At 51.9% G+C, this 22,725-nt stretch overlaps 2 protein-coding genes across 2 annotated transcripts; both read right to left on the bottom strand.

Annotated features, from left to right (window-relative positions):
• Window positions 1-220: 220 nt before the first annotated feature.
• Window positions 221-1,018, bottom strand: Gjb4 (gap junction protein beta 4). The gene has a single exon (XM_036177018.1). It carries the CDS (start codon window positions 1,016-1,018, stop codon window positions 221-223), a length of 798 nt encoding a protein of 265 aa, XP_036032911.1.
• A 3,102-nt stretch (window positions 1,019-4,120) lies between these two features.
• Window positions 4,121-6,736, bottom strand: Gjb5 (gap junction protein beta 5). The gene is made up of 2 exons (XM_036180138.1): window positions 6,708-6,736; window positions 4,121-4,963 (listed from the first exon to the last, which is right to left on the bottom strand). The coding sequence occupies exon 2, from the start codon at window positions 4,937-4,939 to the stop codon at window positions 4,121-4,123; it is 819 nt and encodes a 272-aa protein (XP_036036031.1). The 5' UTR covers window positions 4,940-4,963; window positions 6,708-6,736.
• Window positions 6,737-22,725: the final 15,989 nt, after the last annotated feature.

The following is a 22,725-nucleotide window of genomic DNA, read 5'->3' on the forward strand; positions in this document are numbered from 1 at the left end:
TCTATTGACAAATATAAAATCCCACCAGCCATCAAGTCCCTGGAGGCTCAGGACTTAGGGACTCAAGGGTGTTCCCATCTTCTACTAGCCCTCGGATGAACTTCCAGGCCCCCATAGCCATATTTCCCACCTGACCTGCTGCAGACGATAACACTGCCTTTACCCATTTTCTTGGATGGCTTCTGTGAACAGGCAGTGACCGGGTAAGCCTACCTGCAGGTCATGGATACACACCTGCCTCCACCGTGGTCATCCCAACCTTTGTTAGGACAGCGTTTTCATCTTGGGGGTGACCTCCTTGGGAGATCACATATGGCGGGCATGTATCTGGTAGATGGTGCCTCCGAGAAGTTTTCCGGCGGGGACGGAAGACCTCCATGCATCTCTTCCCTACCAGGTAGGCGACCTCACTGAGGTTGAGTAGAATACAGATGGCTGCCGTGACCACCATGAAGTAGGTGAAGACCTTCTTCTCCGTGGGTCGGGAGATGTAACAGTTCACAGTGTGGGGACAGGGGTCCACAGAGCAAGCTACCACTCGAGGCATGTCATAGTCCTTGTAGATGCAGTGGAAGATATAGAGAAAACCCGAGTCCACAGCAGCTTTGAAGATGAGGCTCAGCAGGTATGTCCACCACAGGCCTCCCCTCTTCTTGCTTAGGTTGCTATACAGGGCCGGGGCATTGGGCCCGTGTTTGCGACGGTGTTTCCGTTCCCGCTCTTCTCGGTAGGCCACATGCATGACCACAAGCAGGGAAGGGCAGGTGACCAGGATGAGCTGCAGGGCCCAGAGGCGCACATGGGACACGGGGAAGAACTCATCATAGCAGACGTTGGGGCAGCCAGGCTGCTGAGTGTTACAGATAAAGTCCTTTTGTTCATCATCCCACACCTCCTCTGCCGCCACCACGTACACCAGCACTCGGAAGATGAAGACCACGGACAGCCAGATGCGGCCCAGTGCAGTAGAGTACTTGTTCACGCCGCTCAGGACTCCCTGGAGAAACCCCCAGTTCATGTTGGCTGTGTCCTCGGTGCTTCACGTGGACGTGTGTGTGTGTGTGTGTGTGTGTGTGTGTGTGTGTGTATGTGTGCACGTGCGCGTGCTAACCTCTCAGGCCCAGGGCGTCACAAGGCCTGGGAGAACCCACAAATGGGTGTCCTTATAGATGATGTCAAGGCCAGAACTGTTTCACAACAACCACTGGGCCATTGTGTCTTCACTCGCAGTGACTCAGAGAAGGGACGGCCACAGTCCCCATTTCCAAAGAAAGTGTGTTAAGACTGAGAGGTGACAGGTACCTGCCCAAGATCTCACAGCAGCAAGAAGCACAGATGGTCTTGAACCCTGGTCTTCAGACTCCAAAAGTCAGGGTCTCTTTCCTTCTACAAAGAAACAAGCACATGAAACACAAGCATCACACATGCATGTGCCAGCCCTTTCATCCCAGGTCTCAGCCTTAGTGGCTCAGAGACCTCTAGTATCAGATGATTTGCTCTTCCATTAGCTTTGGGGACTAGATGAGGGTAAGAAGGGGCAGGATAGGTAGGCCTTTATTGGTGGTCAGATCCATTAAATTTTTCCTGGACCCAGCATGGGCAGGGCCCTATGTTGGAAATGCCCAGTCTGGCCCTGTGGTCTATGTCTCAGAACAGTGTCCATTCTCACTCCTTTGTGACTCTGGGAACTTTCCGAGACATCCCTTCCCAAACGACACACAGGCTGTTCGGCAATCACTGTGGCTTGGCATCGTCCCCACCCTGCCGTGTCAGAGCGGAGCAGACTGTCGTACTTATTTATTCATCTTTTTTATTGTCTTGAAACCTGGACCACGGTGGGTCCCTCTGGAATTCCAACCATTTCATTGGTGTGTGTGTGTGTGTGTGTGTGTGTGTGTGTGTGTGTGTGTGTGTGTTTGTGTGTGTGTGTGTGTGTAGAGATGGGGAGGAGGCAGGGGCTGGGTCCTGGTAGGGTCTTTGCCCTGACATAGATCTTTCTTCCCAGGTATACTCCTCTTCTCTGACTGCCTAATTAGTGGCTATCTGATAATCACATCCTTCATTATTTTCATACAGGCTTGTTCTGTGTACCTCAACTTTGCTATCCCCTGGGCTGAAGTTCCGATGATGTTCCATCTCAAGCCCCCCTTGCACCATCTCTGACTCAGCTCCTGGATTCTACAGCCGGGTATCCCTGGGACACAGGCTGAGACCCCACTGTCTTCCACTTCAGGGTATATCACATGTACTCCAGCGGCCCAGCCAAATGTCTTTCCTGGTAGATTGCTAGAGGCTGGAAGGCAAAGTGTACATCTGTCTCCTGGGACCCAGCTTCTTGTCAGGTCCCATGCACTCTCAACGGATGCTGGGTAAACCGAGCCGTAGCCTCATTCTTCCCAGTCTCTTCTCTGGCCTCCCTTTAGTACAGCATAGCCCAACATTGCCTCCCCTCTGTGGAGGACTCCTAGCATTGTCTCAGGGACCCTGCCCTCCCCTGCTCCCCTCTGAGCTAGGTCCCCAGGCCTAGGTTCCCTAGGACTTTTCCCCCAGCTGTCCTCACCCTTCTTGGGTCCCCGTGGGTCCTCACTCTCCGGTGCCGGCTTGTCTGTCTGCCTGAGGGCCTCCTGGAGGCAGCTTTTGTTCCTTACTTCCCAGCAGGGTGGGGCTTTCTGAGCCAATGAGCCAAGAGAGAGTGCTGGGGTGGGTAGGCAGGCTGGGCAGAAGGACTTCCCTGGGCACAGTGCAGAGCTAACACCTGTGGCTCATCTCTCTGGCTCACGCCTTGCTCCTCCAGCCTGTCTGGGTTGGTAGGTATGTGGGTGGGACTATAGTGATGGAGGCTGGAGTCTGGTGCCAAAATGTCCAGGCACAGGATGGGGCTAGTGCCACGGATCCTGTTCCTGACCCTTTCAGCTTGTCACTTCTGTCCTCTGGTTCCCAGCTCTCTCTTTTGCCCTGTCCTCAGGCATCTGGTCCAGAGGTCCTCAGCAGATGGTTTCTAAGGAAAGGGACAGCCTTGATCAGCCCAGGACTGTGTGTCGCTCTGCTGGCGCTATATCTGGGGACGGGATCTTAGGCTGCTCTGTCTTGGAACCTACACAAGCCACCTGTCTTTTCTAGTCCAGGGCACCCACTGCCCTGCTGGAGATGAGGAATGCAGGTTGGTGACATGAAGTGCTGCTGTTGGCTTGGGGCCAGGCATGTGGCCTTGTTGTATTCCCTCTGTGTTCTAGGCCTCTGTCTGTTGGAAATGCCTCTGGAGAAGCTAGCGTGTGTCCCAGCAGGGGCTACAGAGGAGTGTTGGGCTTGTGTCTGGCAGGGACAGTGAAGGTTAATATACACCCAGGGAGGGGTCCCTGCCTCATTTCACACAAGCATTTATTGAGTACTTCCTAATAGCGATGAGTCATGTGTATGTGACCTTTTTTTGCTGGCTAACCCTGGCACTGCCAGGAGCTTGTCAGTGCTCACAGTGACCCCCACAGGCTATGCATTAATAACTCATTTTGGAGAGGAGTTGAAGTTGTCTAAGTTCTGAAGCAGCAGCCACATGGATTCCAGAATCTGCGTGCTTTTTGTTATAACATGTGATTCTCTGTGTACCAAACCCCATCATCTCTGCAGACACCCACAGCCCAAACATCTAGCCGGGGCAAAAGGCTAGCTTTGGAACTGCCCCCAGGAAAAGCTAGAGACCCCTTTTCTGGAGGAGAGGGCCCCTTGACTCCAGGAAGATCACAAAGGCCAAGACCAAGGGCACCTTGAATCTGTGAATGCATTTATCTTTATTACTTTTTCACCCTGGGCCACACATGGAAGGCATTTGCTCATCTGTGTCCTCATAAAACTCCTCCTCCGGGAAACCCTGTTAAGTGGCACTCAGTGTGTTTATTTAACAGAAAAGGAAATTGAGGTACAGAACAGAGAGGTAATTCAGTGAAGGCCACTCAGCCAGGACAAGTGGCCTAGAGCTGAGAGACAATTGGATCCCCAGCTGTGGGAGTCTCCCCTTTTGCCTGCCTCCAACTCCAGCTCAGCTCTTTTCTCACCAGATACATCCGTGAGAGACACTGGACCCTTCCAATTCATGCCCACCCTGCCAGTCCAGCCTAGGGACGCCTCACAGGATCGTTTTCTTCACATAGGCTCGGGGGCGGTCTGGTAAGAGAGGTGGGTGAGTGTCTGAGCCCAGAAAGATGAGGTCTCCTCCTGATAGGAGGTCCTTCTGTTTGCTGGAAGAGTTGACCCAGTTTGGGTCATGCTCTGGGTGTGCAGTGAGTGCCCGCCCCGATGCCATGCACTCAGAGCACCGCTTAATCACCAGGTAGGCCAGCTCCACGAGGTTAAGCAGGATGCAGATGACGGCTGTCACCAACATGAAGACAATGAAGATGTTCTTCTCCGAGGGCTTAGAGATGAAGCAGTCCACTGTGTTGGGACACGGTGTTGCATGGCACTTGACCACAGATGGGAGGGTATATCTGGGGTAGAATGCATGGAACACGTAGAGGAAGATGACGTCAATGCTGGCCTTGAACAACAGGCTGAAGACATATGTCCACCAGAGTCCACCCCGCTTCTTGCCAGGGTACAGGTAAAGGTGTCCCTTGCCAACCTCTTCTTGGTACCTCTTCTCTCGAGCCTTGCGGTAGGCCACATGCATGACCACCAGCAGGGAAGGGCAGGTGACCAGGATGAGCTGCAGGGCCCAGAGGCGCACATGGGACACGGGGAAGAACTCATCAAAGCAGACGTTGGTACAGCCTGGCTGCCTGGTGTTGCAGTCAAAATCCTTCTGGTCTTCGCCCCACACACGTTCGGCTGTCACCAGGTACACCAGCACTCGGAAGACAAAGACCAGAGACAGCCAGATACGACCAAAGGCTGTCGAGTACTTGTTGACCCCACTTAGGAGCCCCTCAAAGACGGTCCAGTTCATGGTGGATTCAAGGGCGGGCTGCTCCTGCAGGGGAAGGAGAATGGAATTTCCCACATTACAGAATACTCGGTCTGAGCACTTCACAGAAATGTGTCATTACAGGACTAGGTACTCTAGTCACCCCCATTTTACAGCTGAGAGAAACTGAGGCACAGAGGCGTTTATGAAGTTACATGGCTATTAAATGCAGAGCTGGCATGGAGGCATAGGTTATTAAGTCAGAGCAGGCCTGCTCATAAAAGCAGGTGGGTGCTGATGCCAGGAACCAGTCATCCTGAGTCCCTGAGCCTTAGGCTAGTCCCCCTCAGACTACCCCCTTCAGAAGGAACCTGCTCTCTCTCCTTTGCTGGTTTGGGGATGAAACTGCAAATGTTCAGGCAATTAGGTGCTACTTACCTGAAGGTGGGACAATTTAGATAAAAGGAGGGAACCACAGTGCTCTTTATACAAGAGGCCCCCCCAGAATAAGCAGGTGGGCCAATGTTTCCCAAACTATTGTTTCATGGCACCCTGGACCAAAAGCAGGCAACAGGAATCGTGAGAGGAAATAATTCTGTGTTCAAGACAACTTGGCAAATAGCTGGGTTCAGCAAAATTAAGTAGGTCCCTTAACTCACCCATGCTAGTAAATCCACTTTGTGACTCCCTCAAAGCGGGGTGAAATAGGGAAGCATTGCCCAAACTCCTCTGACCACAGAGCCCCCTTTCATCCTGACACAGCTTTGATCATCTTGTTGGATAGCTTTGTCAAAACACCAGCATGAAAAATGCTTTTCTGGTGGGTTCTGCTGGTGAACTTGGCATGAATGGCCAACAGAAGCAAATTCATCCTTTGAGCAAAAGGGTCCCTATTCCTTTCTGCCTGATTCTTGGGGGGGTGATGGGGGTCCACTGAGGCCGAGATACTGTGGGCTCACTCTAGGAAGTTTTGATTAAAGTAGGGAGTCACACACTTTCATGTGCTGGCCTTGGTGGAAAGTCACCATCCACATGACCCTGAAAGGTCAGCTGCAAAGCAGGGTGTGGTCACAGCCAACTCAGACCGTGTTTATGCAGTGTTTATGCACTGCTCAAAGCACTTTGCAAAAAATATGGTATTGTTCCCGCGTAGCAAGGGCTTCGGCATTTTTCTCATCTAGTGGAGGTCAGAGAGGTTAAGCAATCCCTTGGCCGCCTGTAAGAGTCGGGACTCGGACCTAGGCAGCTTGGCTCCCGAGTTCACTCTACACACTGTCCAGTTTTGAGTTGGGGTCCTTTCCTCAAGTTTTAGCGAACTGCTGGCTCTTCCAATGCACCTCCCTTCTCTACCTGTGGGGCTCTTGGGTGAGAGTGTCTGGGGGTGTCTCTACTCCTCACCCCATCTCTCTATACCACTCACCACTTGGCCACGTGGTGGCCTTGCTTTGAGTCAGTCTCAGGTGGGTGGAGCTGGCAGCAGCGTCTGAGGAACACCCAAGGAGGCCTAGCCCTAACCCGGGGCTCTGCAGGCTCAGGCATTGCTGCTCTGTCTGCAGCCCAGCTCCGCCCTGCTCAGCCCCTTACCCACTCAGATCCGGTCCCCCAGTCCTGTCACCTCTGCTGGCTGGGGAGAGGAAGAAGAGCCCAGAGCAGAGCGAAGAGTTCTTCCCTCCGCCATCAGGACCCAGGATGGCCCGTGGGTCCAGGCTACCCCCCTCCAGCCTCCTCCGAAGAACTTGTCCCTGTTAGGTGTGCTTTTCCCTGCGAGGTGTGCCGAGTTCTGGGCACCTCTGGATATAGAGGCCTTTACCTGAGCAGCGACTCCTCAGGGCTCCCTAGTACCGCTCCTGGAAGCCAGCAGTTGGGGCTCAGCAAGCATCAGAATTCATGTCAGAATCAGGGAAGGGTTTCTGGGAAAGCTCATACTTGGGGCAGAGGCTGTTGAGCAGCCCAGGCGTGTCCTGTTGGCCAGGAGGGATGGGGGGGAGGGAGGAGCTGTGGGCTGCATAGCCATTGGCTAGTCTCAAAGACTGCCTCTCACGAGGCTGAGAAACCTAGGAATTCCGTCCTCTCAGCGCCAGAATCCTGACATCCTCTAGGAGGACCTCTACTTTTCCATCTTTTCATCCCCAACCTTGTATGGAGGGGCAGAGGTTAGAATTGTACAGGGCCGACTTTCTCTCTTCTTCCTCCTTACTTCCCTCCTCCTCCTCTTTCTGCCTCTCTCTTGCAGTGGAAGCCCACACCCCTGTATTCATGTCCTGTATCCTCACAGCCTGGATTGGACTCCACTCACCCTTTCCAGCTCCTGTTTGCTTTGGTATAATAGGGTCTTTAGATACAGCCCAGGCTGGCCTCCAACTCTGGATCCTCCTGGTTCAGCCTCTTGAGCGCTGAGAATCTCAGCTTGGAGACTAATCAATGTTGAATGCACACCCAGCCCCATTGTAGCTCACGCCTGGATGAAGCATGTCTGCCATATACCTTCCTTCCCAAGACACATCACTGCCTTCCTGTGCTTTGGAGAACTTGACAGCATCTCAGCACTAAGTTTTGAGACATTTTAAGTTCCCAAATCACCCAAAACAAACAAACCCCAAAACAAAAACAAACAAACAAACAAACAAAACCCATGAAAATGAAGCACGGCTGTAGCTCAGTCAATATAATGTGCTTATCTAGAGCTGGGTGAGATCCTCACCAAGGCATAAAGCGGGTGTGGTAGTGCATGTTTGTAATTCCAGCACTTGGGAGCTGGAGCCTAAAGGGTGAGTTATCTTCTCTACGTAGTAAGTCTGAGGCCAGCCTGAGCTAGACGAGACTGTCACAAAAACAAACAGCATAAAAATGAGACAGACACGTGCAGGGTTTATAGAATGATGTGGAGCTGCAAGGAGGCAGGCTTGGCTCCCTTGAGTTCAGCCGCGGAAGTAGAGCTGGGTAGCTCAGCCTTTTCGCCCGGTCCTTGTGTGCATGGTCACCATGGTGCCCTAGACTAGATATTTGTGTTACACGCATGTTCTAAGGAACAGGTGAATTCTATGACTCAACCTGTGTGTGCGGCTCCCCCTGACAGAGAGGAAAGGCTGGTTGGAATGGGTTTATGGCACGTGTGTTGCATTTGGGACATGGTAAGCACCTGTGGTACTTTGGGCGGGTTCTGTTTTGGTGACCTGGCTGGTGGGCAAGGTCACTGATAGAGAGTGGGGGTGGGATGGGGAGTTGGGGGGGCTGCAGGAGTTTCTTGAGGAACCAGTGGGGAGGGAGGTGTAAGGTTTCCTGCAGGGGCTTGGTGTTGGGGAGTTCAACAGGAGACACAGCACCAGAGGAATGGGGCAGGTCTCAGGAGCACCTGCATGGTGGGGAGCAGACAGAGGAAGGGGTGCCTGTGGAGAGGGAACCAGAGAGAGAGCCTGGGCCAGCAGGGGTGGAGAGAAGACTGCCCAGGGGAGATCCAAGGAACAGAGCCACAGAGCGCTCTGGGACTTTCAGCAGAGTGATTTCTGTCGTGGGGTGGGGACAGATACTGGAGGTGTGGATGGGGAAAGTGCAGTTGCTCCCTTTTCTGGATGCTCACCAGGAGAGGAGAAAGGCAGGGCTGCAGGTGGAGGGACAGGGCTGAAGGGAGTGTGGAGTTTGCTCCCTCAGGAGAGGTGGCCAGAGATCTGCGGGTGAGGAGTCCAGAGGGAGGGCTGTAACTTGCACCTGGTTTTGCTTCCCCTCCCTCCTCCTCAACTTCCCCACAGGCTCTTTCTGAAGCTACTTACCTGGCTTGACCACCTTCTCCACTTACTCCTGGCTCAGGTGGCCCTGGCCTTCCTGCGGGGGGTCACCCCTGCTGGCTTCCTGCCTGCCTCTGGTGTCAACAAATGGGGGTAGATGGGAGGTGGTTTGCCTTCAGGAGATGTTCAGGATCTGGGACTTCTCTGATAAGAGGACAGGAATGCATGGGTGCCCTGGCCCAGTCTCCACAGCTGACCCCGATAACCCCTGCTCCCTGAGGCCAGCAGCTGTTGCTCAGCGTGCCTGTTCCTCTTCTCGGGATGGGAGCGAGGAAGGGCTGGAAATCCATGAGGACTGGTTAAAAGTGTTCTGTTGGTGGGTACTTTTCTCCCAGTCAGAACATGTCAAATGTCTTACGTGTATCAACTATGTAGCAACTTCTCTCTCCAGGCCCCTTACCAATACAGCAGTCCTAGGAAAATACAGATCATATCAAAATAATAATAATAATAATAATAATAATAATAATGATAATAAAAGATGTGGAAGGCCTTCAGTGACTTCCTAATGCTCTGGAAATAAAAGTCCATCTTGCTAATGTGGCCCGTAGCACCTGGCACGATCCGGTTTCAGTCACCTTCTTCACTCTCAGCCTCTTCCAATCGATTGATCGATCGATCGATCATCACGTTCCAGCACCCTACCCTTTGTTCACTTTCTCCTCTGTCAGACCATCAGACTCTCTTTCCTACCCCAAGGCCTTTGCATATGCTTTCCAGTTTGCTTATTTATTGTTTCCTCTTCCTCTTCCTACTCTTCCTTTTCCCTCTCTCTTTTTTCTTCTTTTTTTGAGACAGGGTCTCGCTATGTAGCTTTTGTTAGCCTAGACCTCATTATGTAAACCAGGCTGGCCCCAAATTCATAGAACTCCACCTGCCTCTGTCTCCCAAGTGCTGGGGCTAAAGGTGTGTGGTGCCGGGTCCAGCTCTTTATTTTCCCCAAGTCGGTGCCCGCTCAACCTTGAGACTTTAATTTAAATGTCACTGCCTCAGAAAAGCCAAGGAAACCTTTTTCTGAGGACCAACTGGGTCTGGTTCTGTGATACATTCCCTGGGGAAGGGGACTGTCACACTTGGTCTTACAATGTCATGGGCTTGCTTGGAAAGTTAGTGTCTCCTCTCTTCCTTTAGACTGACACCATAAGGGGCTGGAATCACACTGGTCTGTCCCCACTATCAGCCGCAGCACCCGGAACATAGCAGGTGCTTGTCAGTACTGGCTGGTCAAAATTCAATGTTTCTGTTTCCCAGGAGGCAAGAAGCGCCAGTGTCCCACAGGCCTTTCGTGCAGGGTGCCCACTCCTTAGATAAGCTGAGCTGGCGTTCTGGAACCCAGCAGCTTCCAGCTGTCTGAACTCTCACAGCAGCTGTCTTGCTTACTGGCTGGGCAACACCTTGCAAGTCCCATTCTGTGTTTTTAAATAATCTATTTTGGGCATACCATCCCACCCCTCACCATGGAGCTATTGTTAGCTGCTGGGAGACGGGGAGACACTTTTCCCTAAGAGTGTAGTCTTTGGTAAGTCAAGCATGCCTCAGTTGAAGTCCACACACTCACAAATAATTTGGGCAACATAAAGTGGTTTTTAAGGATTAAAAAAAAAAAAAAAGATGCAAAGTTGGATGGGTAGGGAATGGGGAGTGGATCTGGGAAGAACTGGGGGAGGGAGGATGAATGTGATCAAAACAGATATGAAACTCTCAACTACTAGAAAAGAAAATAATAATTCTAAAACATTTATTATTATTTGTGTGTTTGCGCTCATACTGTGTACCATGGTGTGTGTGTGCGTGCGCGTGTCCACATGCATGTGTGCCATGGTGTGTGTGTGCGTGCGTGTCCACATGCATGTGTGCCATGGTGTGTGTGTAGGTCAGGGGATGACTTTGTAGCGTTGATTCTCTCCTCCCTCCTATGGAGGCTCCTGGGACTGAACCCTCAGGCTTTGGGGCAAGGTTGCCTGCTGTCTCCTCAGTCATCCTTGCAAATGTCTCTTAGCCTTTCTGAGCCTCCGTCCCTTTATCTGGAATAAGGCAGAAACTAGTTCCTACCCAATGGTTAGTGCGAGCATAGAATGTGTGGGAAGAGGAAAAGTGGGGGTTCCCGGATCACACATGCCTATCAGTGGGAACTGACATCATTTCAGAGGGGACAGTCTGCGAGGGAGGCTGGCGGACTCTGCTTCCCTCTTCTTTCCTTAGCCCTGGGGTGAGGTTTGGGATGGGCCCATGCCAGCTCTGTGGGCTTCTAGGAAGAGAGGCCTGAGTAGTCCAAGCCCAGTCCTCCAGCATTGGGGTTGGGGGAATATGGGATGTCACATTCACAGCCCCATTCCTGCCCTGGAACTCAGTCAGGGAGCCTCAGAAGACCAGAGCCCAGGCCCCGCAGAGCCTGGTCGACAGAAGAACCGCTCCTCTGATGTCCTGACTGCTTCCAGAGGTCACATTTCAGAACTCGAGGCAATTTGGCTTCACCTGGACACTGAAGGAGTAGAGAGGCTTCACCTGAGATTTCAGTGGGAGTGGGTGGGAGGCAGGGCTGCTGTCTCAGTAGGGCAGGGGTTAGGAGATACAGAGTTCAGGAAGGAAGCGGGCAGGAAGAGCTGTATGACAGACAGGATCCACACAGAGTGGGCCGAGCCTCACCTGTTTGCTGTCTGAGGCACAGCCTCTTCTCTGTGGGGTGCAGTGGAGGCAAGGAGGAAGGGTGTTGGAAGAGGCTGGCTGGGGCTTCCCCAGAGCCTGTTATTCCGTAACTTTCTGTTCTGGGGCCAGTGCTCTTGTGTGTGGTTGCAACATCTTTGTTTTCCTGGGGGGGGGGGGCTGCAGGTGGGGACGGATGACTATCTGGATCTACCCCACAAAAACAGAGTTTTGCCTCTGCTTTCTTTGAGCGTAGCCTGTGGGGATGGAACCTGGGCTGTGTCTCTGGGACTCTTCTAGAAGTTTCTGGGCTCCTCAGCTTTGGATATTGGCCACTGCACGCTTGGTGTCTCTTCTTATTCATTCAGTCATGTTGTCAACCCGTAGCTTGCTGGAAACAGTCAGATCTTAAGCTTTAAAAGGTTTAAAATTTTTGAGACAGTGTCTCGTGTAGCCCAGGCTAGCCTCAAACTCAGAATGTAGCTGAAACTAGCTTTGGACTTCTGATCCTCCTGTTCCCACATCCTGAGTACTAGGTTTTGAGGAGTGACACCCCCCCCCCCCCCCGGCTCAGGTCTGAGTTGTAAACCTTACTCTGTCAGTGGTTGGTGGAGCATACCTGCCCCAGATCTCTCTCTGTGTGTGTTACTCTTATGACAGGCAGGTCCTGTCTCAGACATGTTGACATATGTCAGGCATCCAGCTGCTGCCATCAGCTAGCTGCACTGCTTGGGGAATCTCTGGACTTTTTGGGTCTCACCACCAGCAAATTCAGTAGGCTGCAAGCAGCTGGCTGGAAGAGCCTCAGCCACCCAGCCATGGAAGTTAGGGGACCAGTTCTCCAGCCTCCCTTCCCTGCTTTTCCTCCATAAGAACCTCGGAGCTGTGCTCTACTGCCCCCTGGAGGTCCCTGGCAGGATTAGGCTCAGTTGCCTATGAAAAGTATCTCTGGGGCCACTGCACATTCTTCATCATCTCCCTTCTTTGCCTCCCTCCCCATCTCCCAGCTGGTGTTTCCCTGGGATCACCTTCCCCTACAGTGGTTACCATACAGAACCTGTCCCAGTTTTGCTTTGGGTCCAAAATAAGACCCCTCTGGTCTGGGCAGTGCAGTCAAAGTATTTCCTCAGGACGGCCCTTGCCTACCTCTTACTGGCTACCACTCCTCACGGATCTCACTTTCTAGTTGGCTGTGGCTGGCTTGGCCATGGGCTGGAAGGGACTCTAAATGAGTGCATCCATCACGCTTGGCCTGGCTCAGTGTGATCACTGAACTCACAGAGCTGTACCAGGACACCCTCTGTGGGGATTCGGAACCAGGGAAGGAGAGTGTCTGTCTTCAGCTAGTGGAAACAAGCTTCTAGACCTGAGGGTGGCCTGCTGGGTCACAGTCCAGCTATGCTGGACCAGATGCTGACCCACATACTTTAAGGGTGCTGAGCAGATGAATACTCTGAAGGTGTGCTTGTGCCCCGTGCCCTGGCCTAAGCTGATCTCTGGAGCCAGCAATATTATTTCCTCTCCTGTGTGCACAGAAGCCCCCACATCGTCCTTCATGCCCAACTGTTTCTCTGTGTGAAACCCAAAATTCTCTGTGTCACCTTGGGTTTACCATTGAACAATATGGTTGATGCATACTAGGCCTTCATTTAGTGTTGGTTGTTAGACTTAGCCCATGTACCCCACTTCTCTCATGTGCATGCTGGTGGTGATAATGACACTTTGTAGGGATGTTGTATGGATAAACCAAGATGGTGAAAGGCAACAGGCTGTCCTGGTGTACTGCTGGAACACAATGCCACAGACTCGGTTGTTGATAAAGACTAGAAATTCATTTCTCTACAGTTTTGGGGCTGGGAAGTCTAGGGATAAGGCCTTGCATTTGGTGAGGGTCTGGTCTCTGCTTTTGAGGCAGCTCCTTGGATGTTGCCTTTCCTGGAGTGGAGACCACAATGTGCTCACATAGGATAGGGTGGGCAGAGGGCCAAAAAAGGGGGGGGGGCTCCTTCCATGATGGTGTATATCATGAGGACGGAAGCCTCACGGCCCCAGCACCTCTCCACAGCCTTGTGACATTACAGATTAAGTTCCTGACACTTGAATTTTGGAGGACACCTTCAGATCCTAGCAAAGGCTTTGCCACTCTGAGTGCCAGACCCAAGCACTGCCCAGTTGGCTGTGGAAAAGCAGCCTCTCAGCTGAGGAGCTCAGTAGCCTACAATGGGGGGTGTGGGGGCTGCTGCCCAGCCATGGCCTTGTGAAAATAAATGCTAACATGGATTTTCACATTTTCAGGGAATAGCTTGGGAGAGCTTCCCCCTCTTCCTTTGAGAGAATCAGTACAAAGGGCAGAGAGGGAAGGAATGTTCAATGCCTGTTGCATGGCATACACCTGGCCCACCGCCCGCCTCACACACATCAGAGTGCAGACCTCTGTCTCCAAGGCAAACATTCCCTTTGGGCGTCACAGTGAGCAAGAAACGGTTTAATTTAAAACTGGAGATTCCAGGTGAAAACAGGTTTCCAGGGGAGGGGGTTCTCCCGAAACACTGGAGGGTCTGGCAAGGTGGGGACACTATCACATGTGCCATCAATAGCTTGAGGTGACAGCAGATGTCCCCTTCTGGGGCATTCCTCTTCATTTTCTAGTCCCTGCAAGGCTGTCATGTCGGCTACTTGCCTGGTCATGTGCTCATTTGAGTTGGACTCCAGGTGTGTTTGGCCGTTCTTCCTGCCTGTACATCAGGGCTTTGCTCAGTTTTATTGTATAGATAAGATTGAGCCTCGGAGGTAAAGTGATTGCCCCATCACGTACAGGCAGAGGCTGCCCCAGCTTGGACAGCTGGGCTGTATGTGGGGCAGGAGGGGAATGGGGAAATTTGGTATTGATGACTAGCAAGGGGGTTTTGTGGTCACCTACAAGCAGGGGACCTGGGGTGAGGGCGGGAATGTGATAATTAGTTTTGTGATAATTAGTTTGCAGGGTTGGGGGCTGTCCCAGAGAGACCCGCTGCCTGGTAACCTGCAGGGCTCAGGAACTGAGCACTAGGTGGTCATTAGGGATGCCTGGGGAGCTTGGTGGCTGTTTAGTCAAGGGTATGAGTCAAGGGGATGAGCTGGATGCCGGATGCTTCAGGAAATGAGTTTTTGGGGGCAGGAGGGAGAAGGGTGGCAAGCTGGTGGTGCATCCAGGCTTGAAGGGGAACATGCTTGGAGCTGTCCAGAGGGGCTGACCAAGCAGGTCTGGTGTACAGCTGGAAGCTCCCAGATGGAGACAGGGGCGGATGTCCTTGCCTACCTGTGGCCTCTGTATTTAGTGGAGGTTGGAGGGGGAGCCCTGCATTCCCTTTCTCTGACTTCCCAGAAAGTAACAAAGACCCCATCCCCCTCATCCAGAGGTCCTTCCAGGATTGGCTTCCCTGGGGAAGCGAGGCTGAAGCAGAAGGCAGTGAGGCAGGGAGGGCAGGAAGGATCCTCTGGGCCTGCTTATCACCTTCCCTCAGCTCCAAGTGGATAATTACACAGCTCTTAGAGCCCGGGACTGGGCCAGGAGGCCATCCACACAGACAGCCTCTCAAAATTAATGGGGCTCCAGGGGGTTTGGGGGGGGGGCAGGGCAGAGGCTGTGAGTGGCTCAGAGAGGACTCAGGCCCAGGTAGAGGCAGCCTGGCAGAAGGAGCTAGAAAGCCATGGCCTGACATGGAGATGGAGAGCAAGAGCCAGGAAACGGAAGGCCAGAGAGGCCAAGTCACCTGCTTGGAGTCACACAGCAGTGAGGCTGGCACCCACAAGGCTCTGATGCTTCTTCACACGTAGCACTGACTTGCATTTATGTGAAGTCTCATTTCATGGAGGAGGAGTCAGGATCAGAGACCTTAGGTAATTTCCTCAAGGTTGCACAGTATATTTTGGCAGGAGCGTCTCTGATAGCCAGGACAAACTTCTAAAGCTTGTTCCCCTAAGGAGCCTTATGAGAGATGAGCAGAAATTCCAGTCTCCTAGGCCTGAACCCCAGAAGGATGGGGATCGGTTCACTCTAGGTGTGAACTCTAGGTACCTCCTTAGGGCTCCTTTTTGTCCATGCCCGCTCCTTCTTGTGCTAGGTTCTGCCGCTTGCCCTGTATCCTTTGTGCTGGGCTCAGCCTCTCCTGCAGGGGTGACCTCTGTGTCCTCTGCTCCCAGACTGCCTTCTGTAGACAGGCTACTAGTGCCCCCGAAACAGAGATGGCGACAAGATACACCGTGACACATGGGACTTAGGTAGTTCTGACTTCACCTGTTAATTGAGTATAAAAAGTTACATTTTGGGGATGTGTTGATATAAATACAAATATATTATAAATATAAGATGAATATAAATCTATTAATCAATCTGACTCAGATTCCTTTCTTCTAACTTCAAAATAAATGAGAACCTTTTTATGAGTTGTGAAGATAAGGTGGGCTCCATGCTCTCTGTCCCCTGCATGTCTTGGGTGGGTCCTGAGTCGTGTGACCTGGAAGGTTTGGCTTGGGATCCCTCTCGTGACTACTGAAGAGTGTTGTCTCGGTCTGTGGTCCTCTGAATACATGGGGGATGCTGGAGGGTGCCCTCCGATGTGGCTGGGTAACACGGCACAGGACAAGCAGCACAGGTCTGTTTGCAGCTACCTGGGTGTCTGCAGGTTTGGCAGCAGGCTTCCTCTGAGTGAGTGAGTGGTGGGTGGGGAAGGGCCTGTGAGCAAGTTGCGAGCCTGTGAGCCCGTAGTGCGCAGTTGGTGGAGCGCTTGACTAGCATGCTCAAAGCCCTGGGGTTTGATCCCCAGAACTGCATGGACTGGGTACAGTAGTTCATGAATGTAATCTCAGCACTTGACAACATCAGGAATTCAAGGTCAGCCTTAGATACATATTGAATTTGAGGTCAGCTTGGGCTAGAGATTCTGTCTCACGAGGAGAGGAAACAGGAAGGAATCATTTACCATGCTGGTCTTGTCCCTTCTTGGAAGGCCACATAATCAGCACACCAGCACTTCAGCCACATGCTTCGGAATGTAAGCCAGCCACAAAACACAGGGAGGCTAGTTAGATTTCATTTTTTGGAAGGCAATATATATTTCACAGAACCTGGGGGCATATTTTAAAACCGTCATTATCAACACTCCGTAGGCTTTCCCGGGCCTAGCCAATCCCACCCATTACCACCGTCTCCATTCCCTCTGACATCACCCTGTTTACTGCTGTCTGGAATTTTCTCGATCCTTGTCTGTCTGTCCCATGTACAAGGTCAGCTCCACAAGAGGACCTTGGCTGCCTGTGTTCACAGCTGGAACCTAGTGCAGAGCTCACACCCATGAGCCTCTTGATAAAGCACTTGGTGGATGGATGAATGAATGAATGAATGGTAAATGAACAAATGATCAACAAAAGCAAGAGCACACGGGAGCCAGTGCCACCCAGGCGGAGGACGGAGTATTTGAAGAGACTAATGTCATACACAACTAGTTCCTGTACCTGGGGACTTAGAAGAAGGTCCTGTCACAGGAGGAAGCTGATTGGCCAGCATGAGAGACCCTCCAAGGCTGGCTGATGTTACACTGTGAGCAGGGACTCTGGCTTGTGGGGCTAAGTGGGGTGGCGGGTGTGGTCAGATGTAGGAAGCGGTAAGTGGCCAGTTGTGCTAGGTGCCCAATGCCAGTGGACTCAGGACCCACGAGGCTGGGACGTGACACTGTCACTGCCCATGGATGTCAGTGCCTTTGGCATCTCTCCTGATTGTCCCTTGCCTGCCTGCCAGGGTGCTGGGGGATTCACGAGTCCTGGGGAGATGGGCGAGGCCACAGGCTTACCTGCGTGCCTTGCCCGAATCAGCCTCTGGGTGGCAGCAGAGGCCCAGGCTTGGCTGTCAGTGGCCTCCTACAGTTTCTGCAGTTACAGTCCCTGGCTTGTTCTGTTCAGCTACCAGGGCTCCCTCCTGTGGGACAGGGAGTGGCACTCAGGTCAGAAATTTGGGGTTCAAGGCTGTGTTTATACTTATGAATTCTTCTAGTTGGATGGCGGGAAGGCCTCCCTGAGGGACAGGAGGCATCCCGAGAGCACCCGGGCAGGTATGCCAGACACTGGGGAAAAAAAAGCCACTACTGGTGGCAGAAGGCCCAGGATACAAGGCTGTCCCAGAAGGAATTGGGCTCAAAGCCTAGATCCCCTTCATGGAGTGGTAGCAGGCAGGGAGTGGTGGTCCTCAATTTGCCAGGAAAGGTGGCAGATGGGAATCAGAGCAGGGGCTGGCAGCCCATCGCAATAGCTCTCAGCCCCAGGCACAATCTCTCACCACACCGGGGCTAGGAAGGACAGCCAGCCCTATATACCTACAGGATGTTCCCCCATGGCCAGGATCCCAAAGGTTCTGTCAGCAGACATTGGGTAAGACACAGGGCAGGCCTTGAGGATTGGTTTAGACTAGGTCTGACCACAGCTCTCTGCGTTCCCCCTCAGAGGGGACATCACCAGCCTCACACCTGCTGCCTTCCAGCCCTCACCCCACCCGACTCCAAGCCCTTCCCCTAGCTGCTGTAGGCTGGAAGGTGGCTGCATGATCACAGGTGGTCTTGTGCCCAGAGACTGAAGCTGGGCTCGGGCTAGCAGAGCACCTGGCTGCCTCCCAGAGCCTGGGGAGTGAGCGAGTTCTTTCCTGTTTCTTACCTCCAAGCTTTCTTCTGCACATGGGGATCCACAGCCCAGCCTCAGGAAGGGCTTGGCCATGTGCCCCTGCCCCTGCCCCCTTTCTTATGTTACTGGGTCCAGTGCATCTCCGGGTGCTTACTGTTTAGCTGGCTAGCCTTTCCTCATCTTCATGGCTTGGTTTAAATGCCACTTCCTTGGAAACAATCTTAACACCTCCATTATTCTTCCTCAAAGTGCCCTTTGCTTTATCTTCAGCACATTCATCTCACTTGTCACTGTGTTTTTAGTGCATTTGTGTGTGTGGGTTAATACCCGGCCCCACAGAGCAGACTGGAAGCCCCTGGAAGGCAGGGAGTATTTTTCTCTGTGTTCTTAGGCTCTCTCCCTCATGCCTGGGGCACAGTAGATGCTTTAAGAATATTTGTTGACGGAGAGAAAGAGAGACAGAATGAGTTATGGACGCCCCTGGGGACTTCCTATGTGTTGGGAATTAATAAAGCCCCAATGCAAACTTAGCATCTCTCTGGATCATCAATTTTACTTGATGGTAAGGAATTAGAAGCACTATATTCACTTATTAATTGAATATTTTACATTACAAAAGTAATACATGTTCCTTGTCAAAATGCAATCAATAGGCATTATTTTTATATTGAAACAACCCCTGACACAACACAGCACAGAATGAGAAGTTGGTCTCACCAGTGAGGAGAAACTATGAGGCTTCAAAGACGTTTTGAGCCTGGGGGAGGGGGAGGCTACCTGTGGTGTAGGCTTCTCCTCCAGGACAACTCAGAGCTGCAATTCAGAGTGCAGGGTCCCCTGACCCTGGAGTCTCTCAGTCTTGGGTGGACCCTGGGCCACGCTGGGGGAAGGCCCTGGAAGGGTTGGAGAGAGTCTTGTTAGGTGGCTGAGCTGCTGTGCGGGTCCTGACTATAAAACACAGGCACTGTGGGCTGGGCAGGTGGCCTTGTCCATCAGGTGCGCACGCATGAGGACCTGGGCGCAGTTCCCCAGCACGTAGTAAGAAAGCCAATGGCAGCAGTGAGCGCCCGTGATCTCAGTGCTGGGGAAAGGGGGGAAGGACGGTGCTGGATGATGACAGCCTGGGTAGCCAATTGGTGAGCTCCAGGTTCAGTGAGCGATACCGTCTCAAACACCACGGTGAAGGTGCTGGAGAGATGTCTTACAGCGCTGGCTGCCCTGGCAGACGACGCTCACAACCTTCTGCACCTCCCGTTCCTGGGGATCTGATGCCCCCTTCTGGCCTCTGTGGGCATTGCATGTTCATGGTGCATAGCCATCCATGCAGGCAAAACACTCACAGAAATAAAATAAAAAACAAATCTAAAACAACAATAATGATGACAAGAAGGTGGAGAGCGACTGAGGAAGACACCCCACATTGACCCCTGGCTTCCACGTGCATGCATCACACGTGTACATGTGCATCCACACACAGGTGCACATACGTGGACATGTACATAGGAAGACAAACACACACACACACACACACACACACACACACACACACACACACACACACACACACATGGGCAGTAGCTAGACTCAGAAAGCCAATGCCACTTGTCATGTATGCAAGTTGCCTGAGTAGATAGTGTCGGTTGAGAAATGCACTCCCAGAGTGGAATAAAAACAGACCTGCAGCCTCCCAGATCTGGGTTCAAACCCAAGTTCTGCAGGTGGACTCTGGAGGAATGGAATGTTTTCATGGGGTAGTAGGATGTGGGGATGCATGGTCAGGAGGGTAACAGGAAGAAATTTAGCTGGTGGCAAAATAGCAAAAATACCTTTGGGAGCCCAGTTAGTTTATTGTAACTAGCTTTGTGATTCTGGGTTCAAATCCCAGCTCTGCCATTTTTACTTATATGAGTTCAATCGATTCCTATCTTCTCTGAGCCTCAGGTTCTCTCTACAAAAGGGGGTCCCCAGCGATCATCTGTGAGCCTCAGGTTATCCATCTACAAAAGGGGGTCCCCACTGGTCATCTGTGAGCCTCAGTTCTCCATCTATGAAAGGGGGTACCCAGCAATCATCTGTGAGCCTCAGGTTACCCGTCTACAAAAGGGGTCTACAGTGGTCATCTGTGAGCCTTGGGTTATCCACCTACAAAAGGGGGTCCCCAATGGTCATCTGTGAGCCTCAGGTTCTCTGTCTACAAAAGGGGGTTTCTAGTAGTCATCCGTGAAGCTGGCAGCTGTGTTGAATCTTTTGACTTTGTGACATGATGTCATCTACAAGATTCATGCTTAAGAACCCTGGATTTGACTTACAAGAAAAAAAATGTCATAATGCCATAAGTAGGTTACACTTTTATGTTGGGGCCCTTTCATAGCTCCCTCCAGCCACACATGTTTAAGAAGGCTGTGCAACATTTATTGAACTTTGAGCCTCTCATTAGAATCACGTGTATACTATTTAAAAACAGACCCTAATATTTGGCTCCAGCTCAGAGCAAGTGAATCAGTCCTTGGGAGTTTCATGAGCACCCAGGATGCTGTGCAAGTGTGCAGGCCATTGTGTGTGCAGTAGAGGGAGATTCCCAGTGCTCCAACCACAGCCTCGTGGCAGGCCTGGCTGGGGAAGCAGCGCTTACTTCCCAGTGACTCACAGCATCTTCCCAGGCTCCAGTCAACTGGTGGCAGTATGCTTCTAATTGGACTGCTTTCGTCTTGTCTGCTCTTTTCCTGGGGCCCAATAGTCAGGCACAGGGCGCTGGCAAAATGCACCCAAGGGTCCTGCTTTGGGTCCAGCAGTCTCAAGTGTGGCAGACACACATGCACCCATAGAGACAATGACACAGATATGCCAGGTCAGAGCCAGGGTACACCCCACCTTTCTCTCCTTGCCCTAGACAGATCCAGAAAGAGATCTTAACCTGAGCTATGTTGGAAATTACTAAGAGGGGGATTGCTGAAATATGAGCTGGATGGGGCTGGAGTGTCTGACAGTTGGGGGTGGTTCAGGATGAGTATTTGTAGGGCTGGAGAGATGGCTCCGTGGGCAAAGTGCTATGCAAGTGTGAGGACTTAGTTCAGACCCACAGAACCCGTGTAAAGCCAAATGAGGGAGCAGCATCTTAATGCCAGCGTTCCTCCAGGAAGATGGAGGCAGAGACCAGAGGATCGCTGGGATCCTGGGGCAGGGGCAGCCAGCCTGGAGCACACATGGTGAACAGGAGATATTGCCTCAAACAAGATTGGAAGACAACAGCTGACACCCAAGGTTGTCTTTTGAGCTCTATGTGCATACTGTGACATTTGAACACCTGTACTCATGGGCACAATTCACACACACACACACACACACACACACACACACACACAGATTTTTTTTTTTTAAGGAAAAAAAAACCACAATGCATTTCTATTAACTCCTGTTGTGACAGTGGCCCAGGAGAATCACAGGCTCACAGGCCTAGAAGAAGGCACAAGGAAGGGAAGAAAGGGAGCCAGTGCACACTGTGATAGCAGCTTTTGGGTCACTGTGGTCACATGCCTGATAGGAAGGACTTAAGGGCGGGGAGATGCGTTTCTGCCCAGGGTTTCAGGGGTTCAGCCTCTCATGGCAGGGAAGGCATGGAGGGCAGCTCAGTGTGCCATATCTGGAGTGTGAGGCAGATGTTGTTCCCACCGTGGTGGTCGGGAGAGAGAGTGCATGGCATATGCTGTTCCTGTCACAGTGGATCAGGAGAGAGCGTCTTCTAAATATCCTGAGGGAGATAGATGGATGGACCCAAAGAAGATGGTCCAGCAATGGAAACAGAGGTGGATTATGTGAGGGAGGATAGACCAACAGGTGGACATTCAGTGAGAGCAACCAGGGAGGCTTGGGAACAGATGGCCTGTTCTGGGGTATGCTAGTACCGGCTAGTATAGCTTTGCTGATACCTAGTCCAGAAATTAGTCAGTTGTCTGTAAAGCTTTGCTAGCTTGAGGATCCATGGCAGGGCCATCAGGGAGTCTGATGCTCGATAGGTTTGTCAGCCACAGATCCAGTTTTCAAGCTTCATTTTGCCTAGAGGGGACTTTGGTCTTCTGCTCAGAGGTCAGACCTCCTCACCTCTTCCATCCAAGACAGCCTTCCCTACCGTCTCACCCACCGGGCTCTTGCCTCTTGGGGATGCCTTGGAGTACCAGCCAGCCTTTTCAGTTCTTTGTGGGTGTCTCAGGCTTTGGTTCATCGTTCTTGTTAATTCTGGGTTCATTGTGGTCCCCTTCTTAACTCTCAGTGTACCCTTGTGTGTAATTTGGGTGAGTGTTGGTAAATGATATTCCCCAGGCTTTTTTCATTCCAAATAATCTCTCCATCCTCTTTTGGATCCTGACAAATGCTTCCTGGTGTCTATGTGTTTACATACCTAAAATATACACACCACCAGATAGACAGAACACATACATTAAATAGGGTGAGATAAATGTACAGACAGTAGATACAATCTGTACAAATTTTCCTCTCCTGGGAAGCCTGTGCCACGGTGGGTCAGCTTCCTGAAGCGGCTTCCTCTCTTGTGTATCCCTAACCAGCGCTGCCTGCCCCTGGCCAGCTGCTCTGAGGTTACTCCTTGATAGACTATCCCAGTACTCATTATGAACTGGGCCCAGTGCCAGGCACTTTACATGAATTAACTCTTTTAAGCCCCTAACAATCCTCTGAGGTGGGAACTACCGTCTTTTCTTCCTTCTTTCCTTCCTTCCTTCCTTCCTTCCTTCCTTCCTT

The sequence above is a fragment of the Onychomys torridus genome, chromosome 2 (genome assembly GCF_903995425.1).
Source record: "Onychomys torridus chromosome 2, mOncTor1.1, whole genome shotgun sequence".
Taxonomy (NCBI): domain Eukaryota; kingdom Metazoa; phylum Chordata; class Mammalia; order Rodentia; family Cricetidae; genus Onychomys; species Onychomys torridus.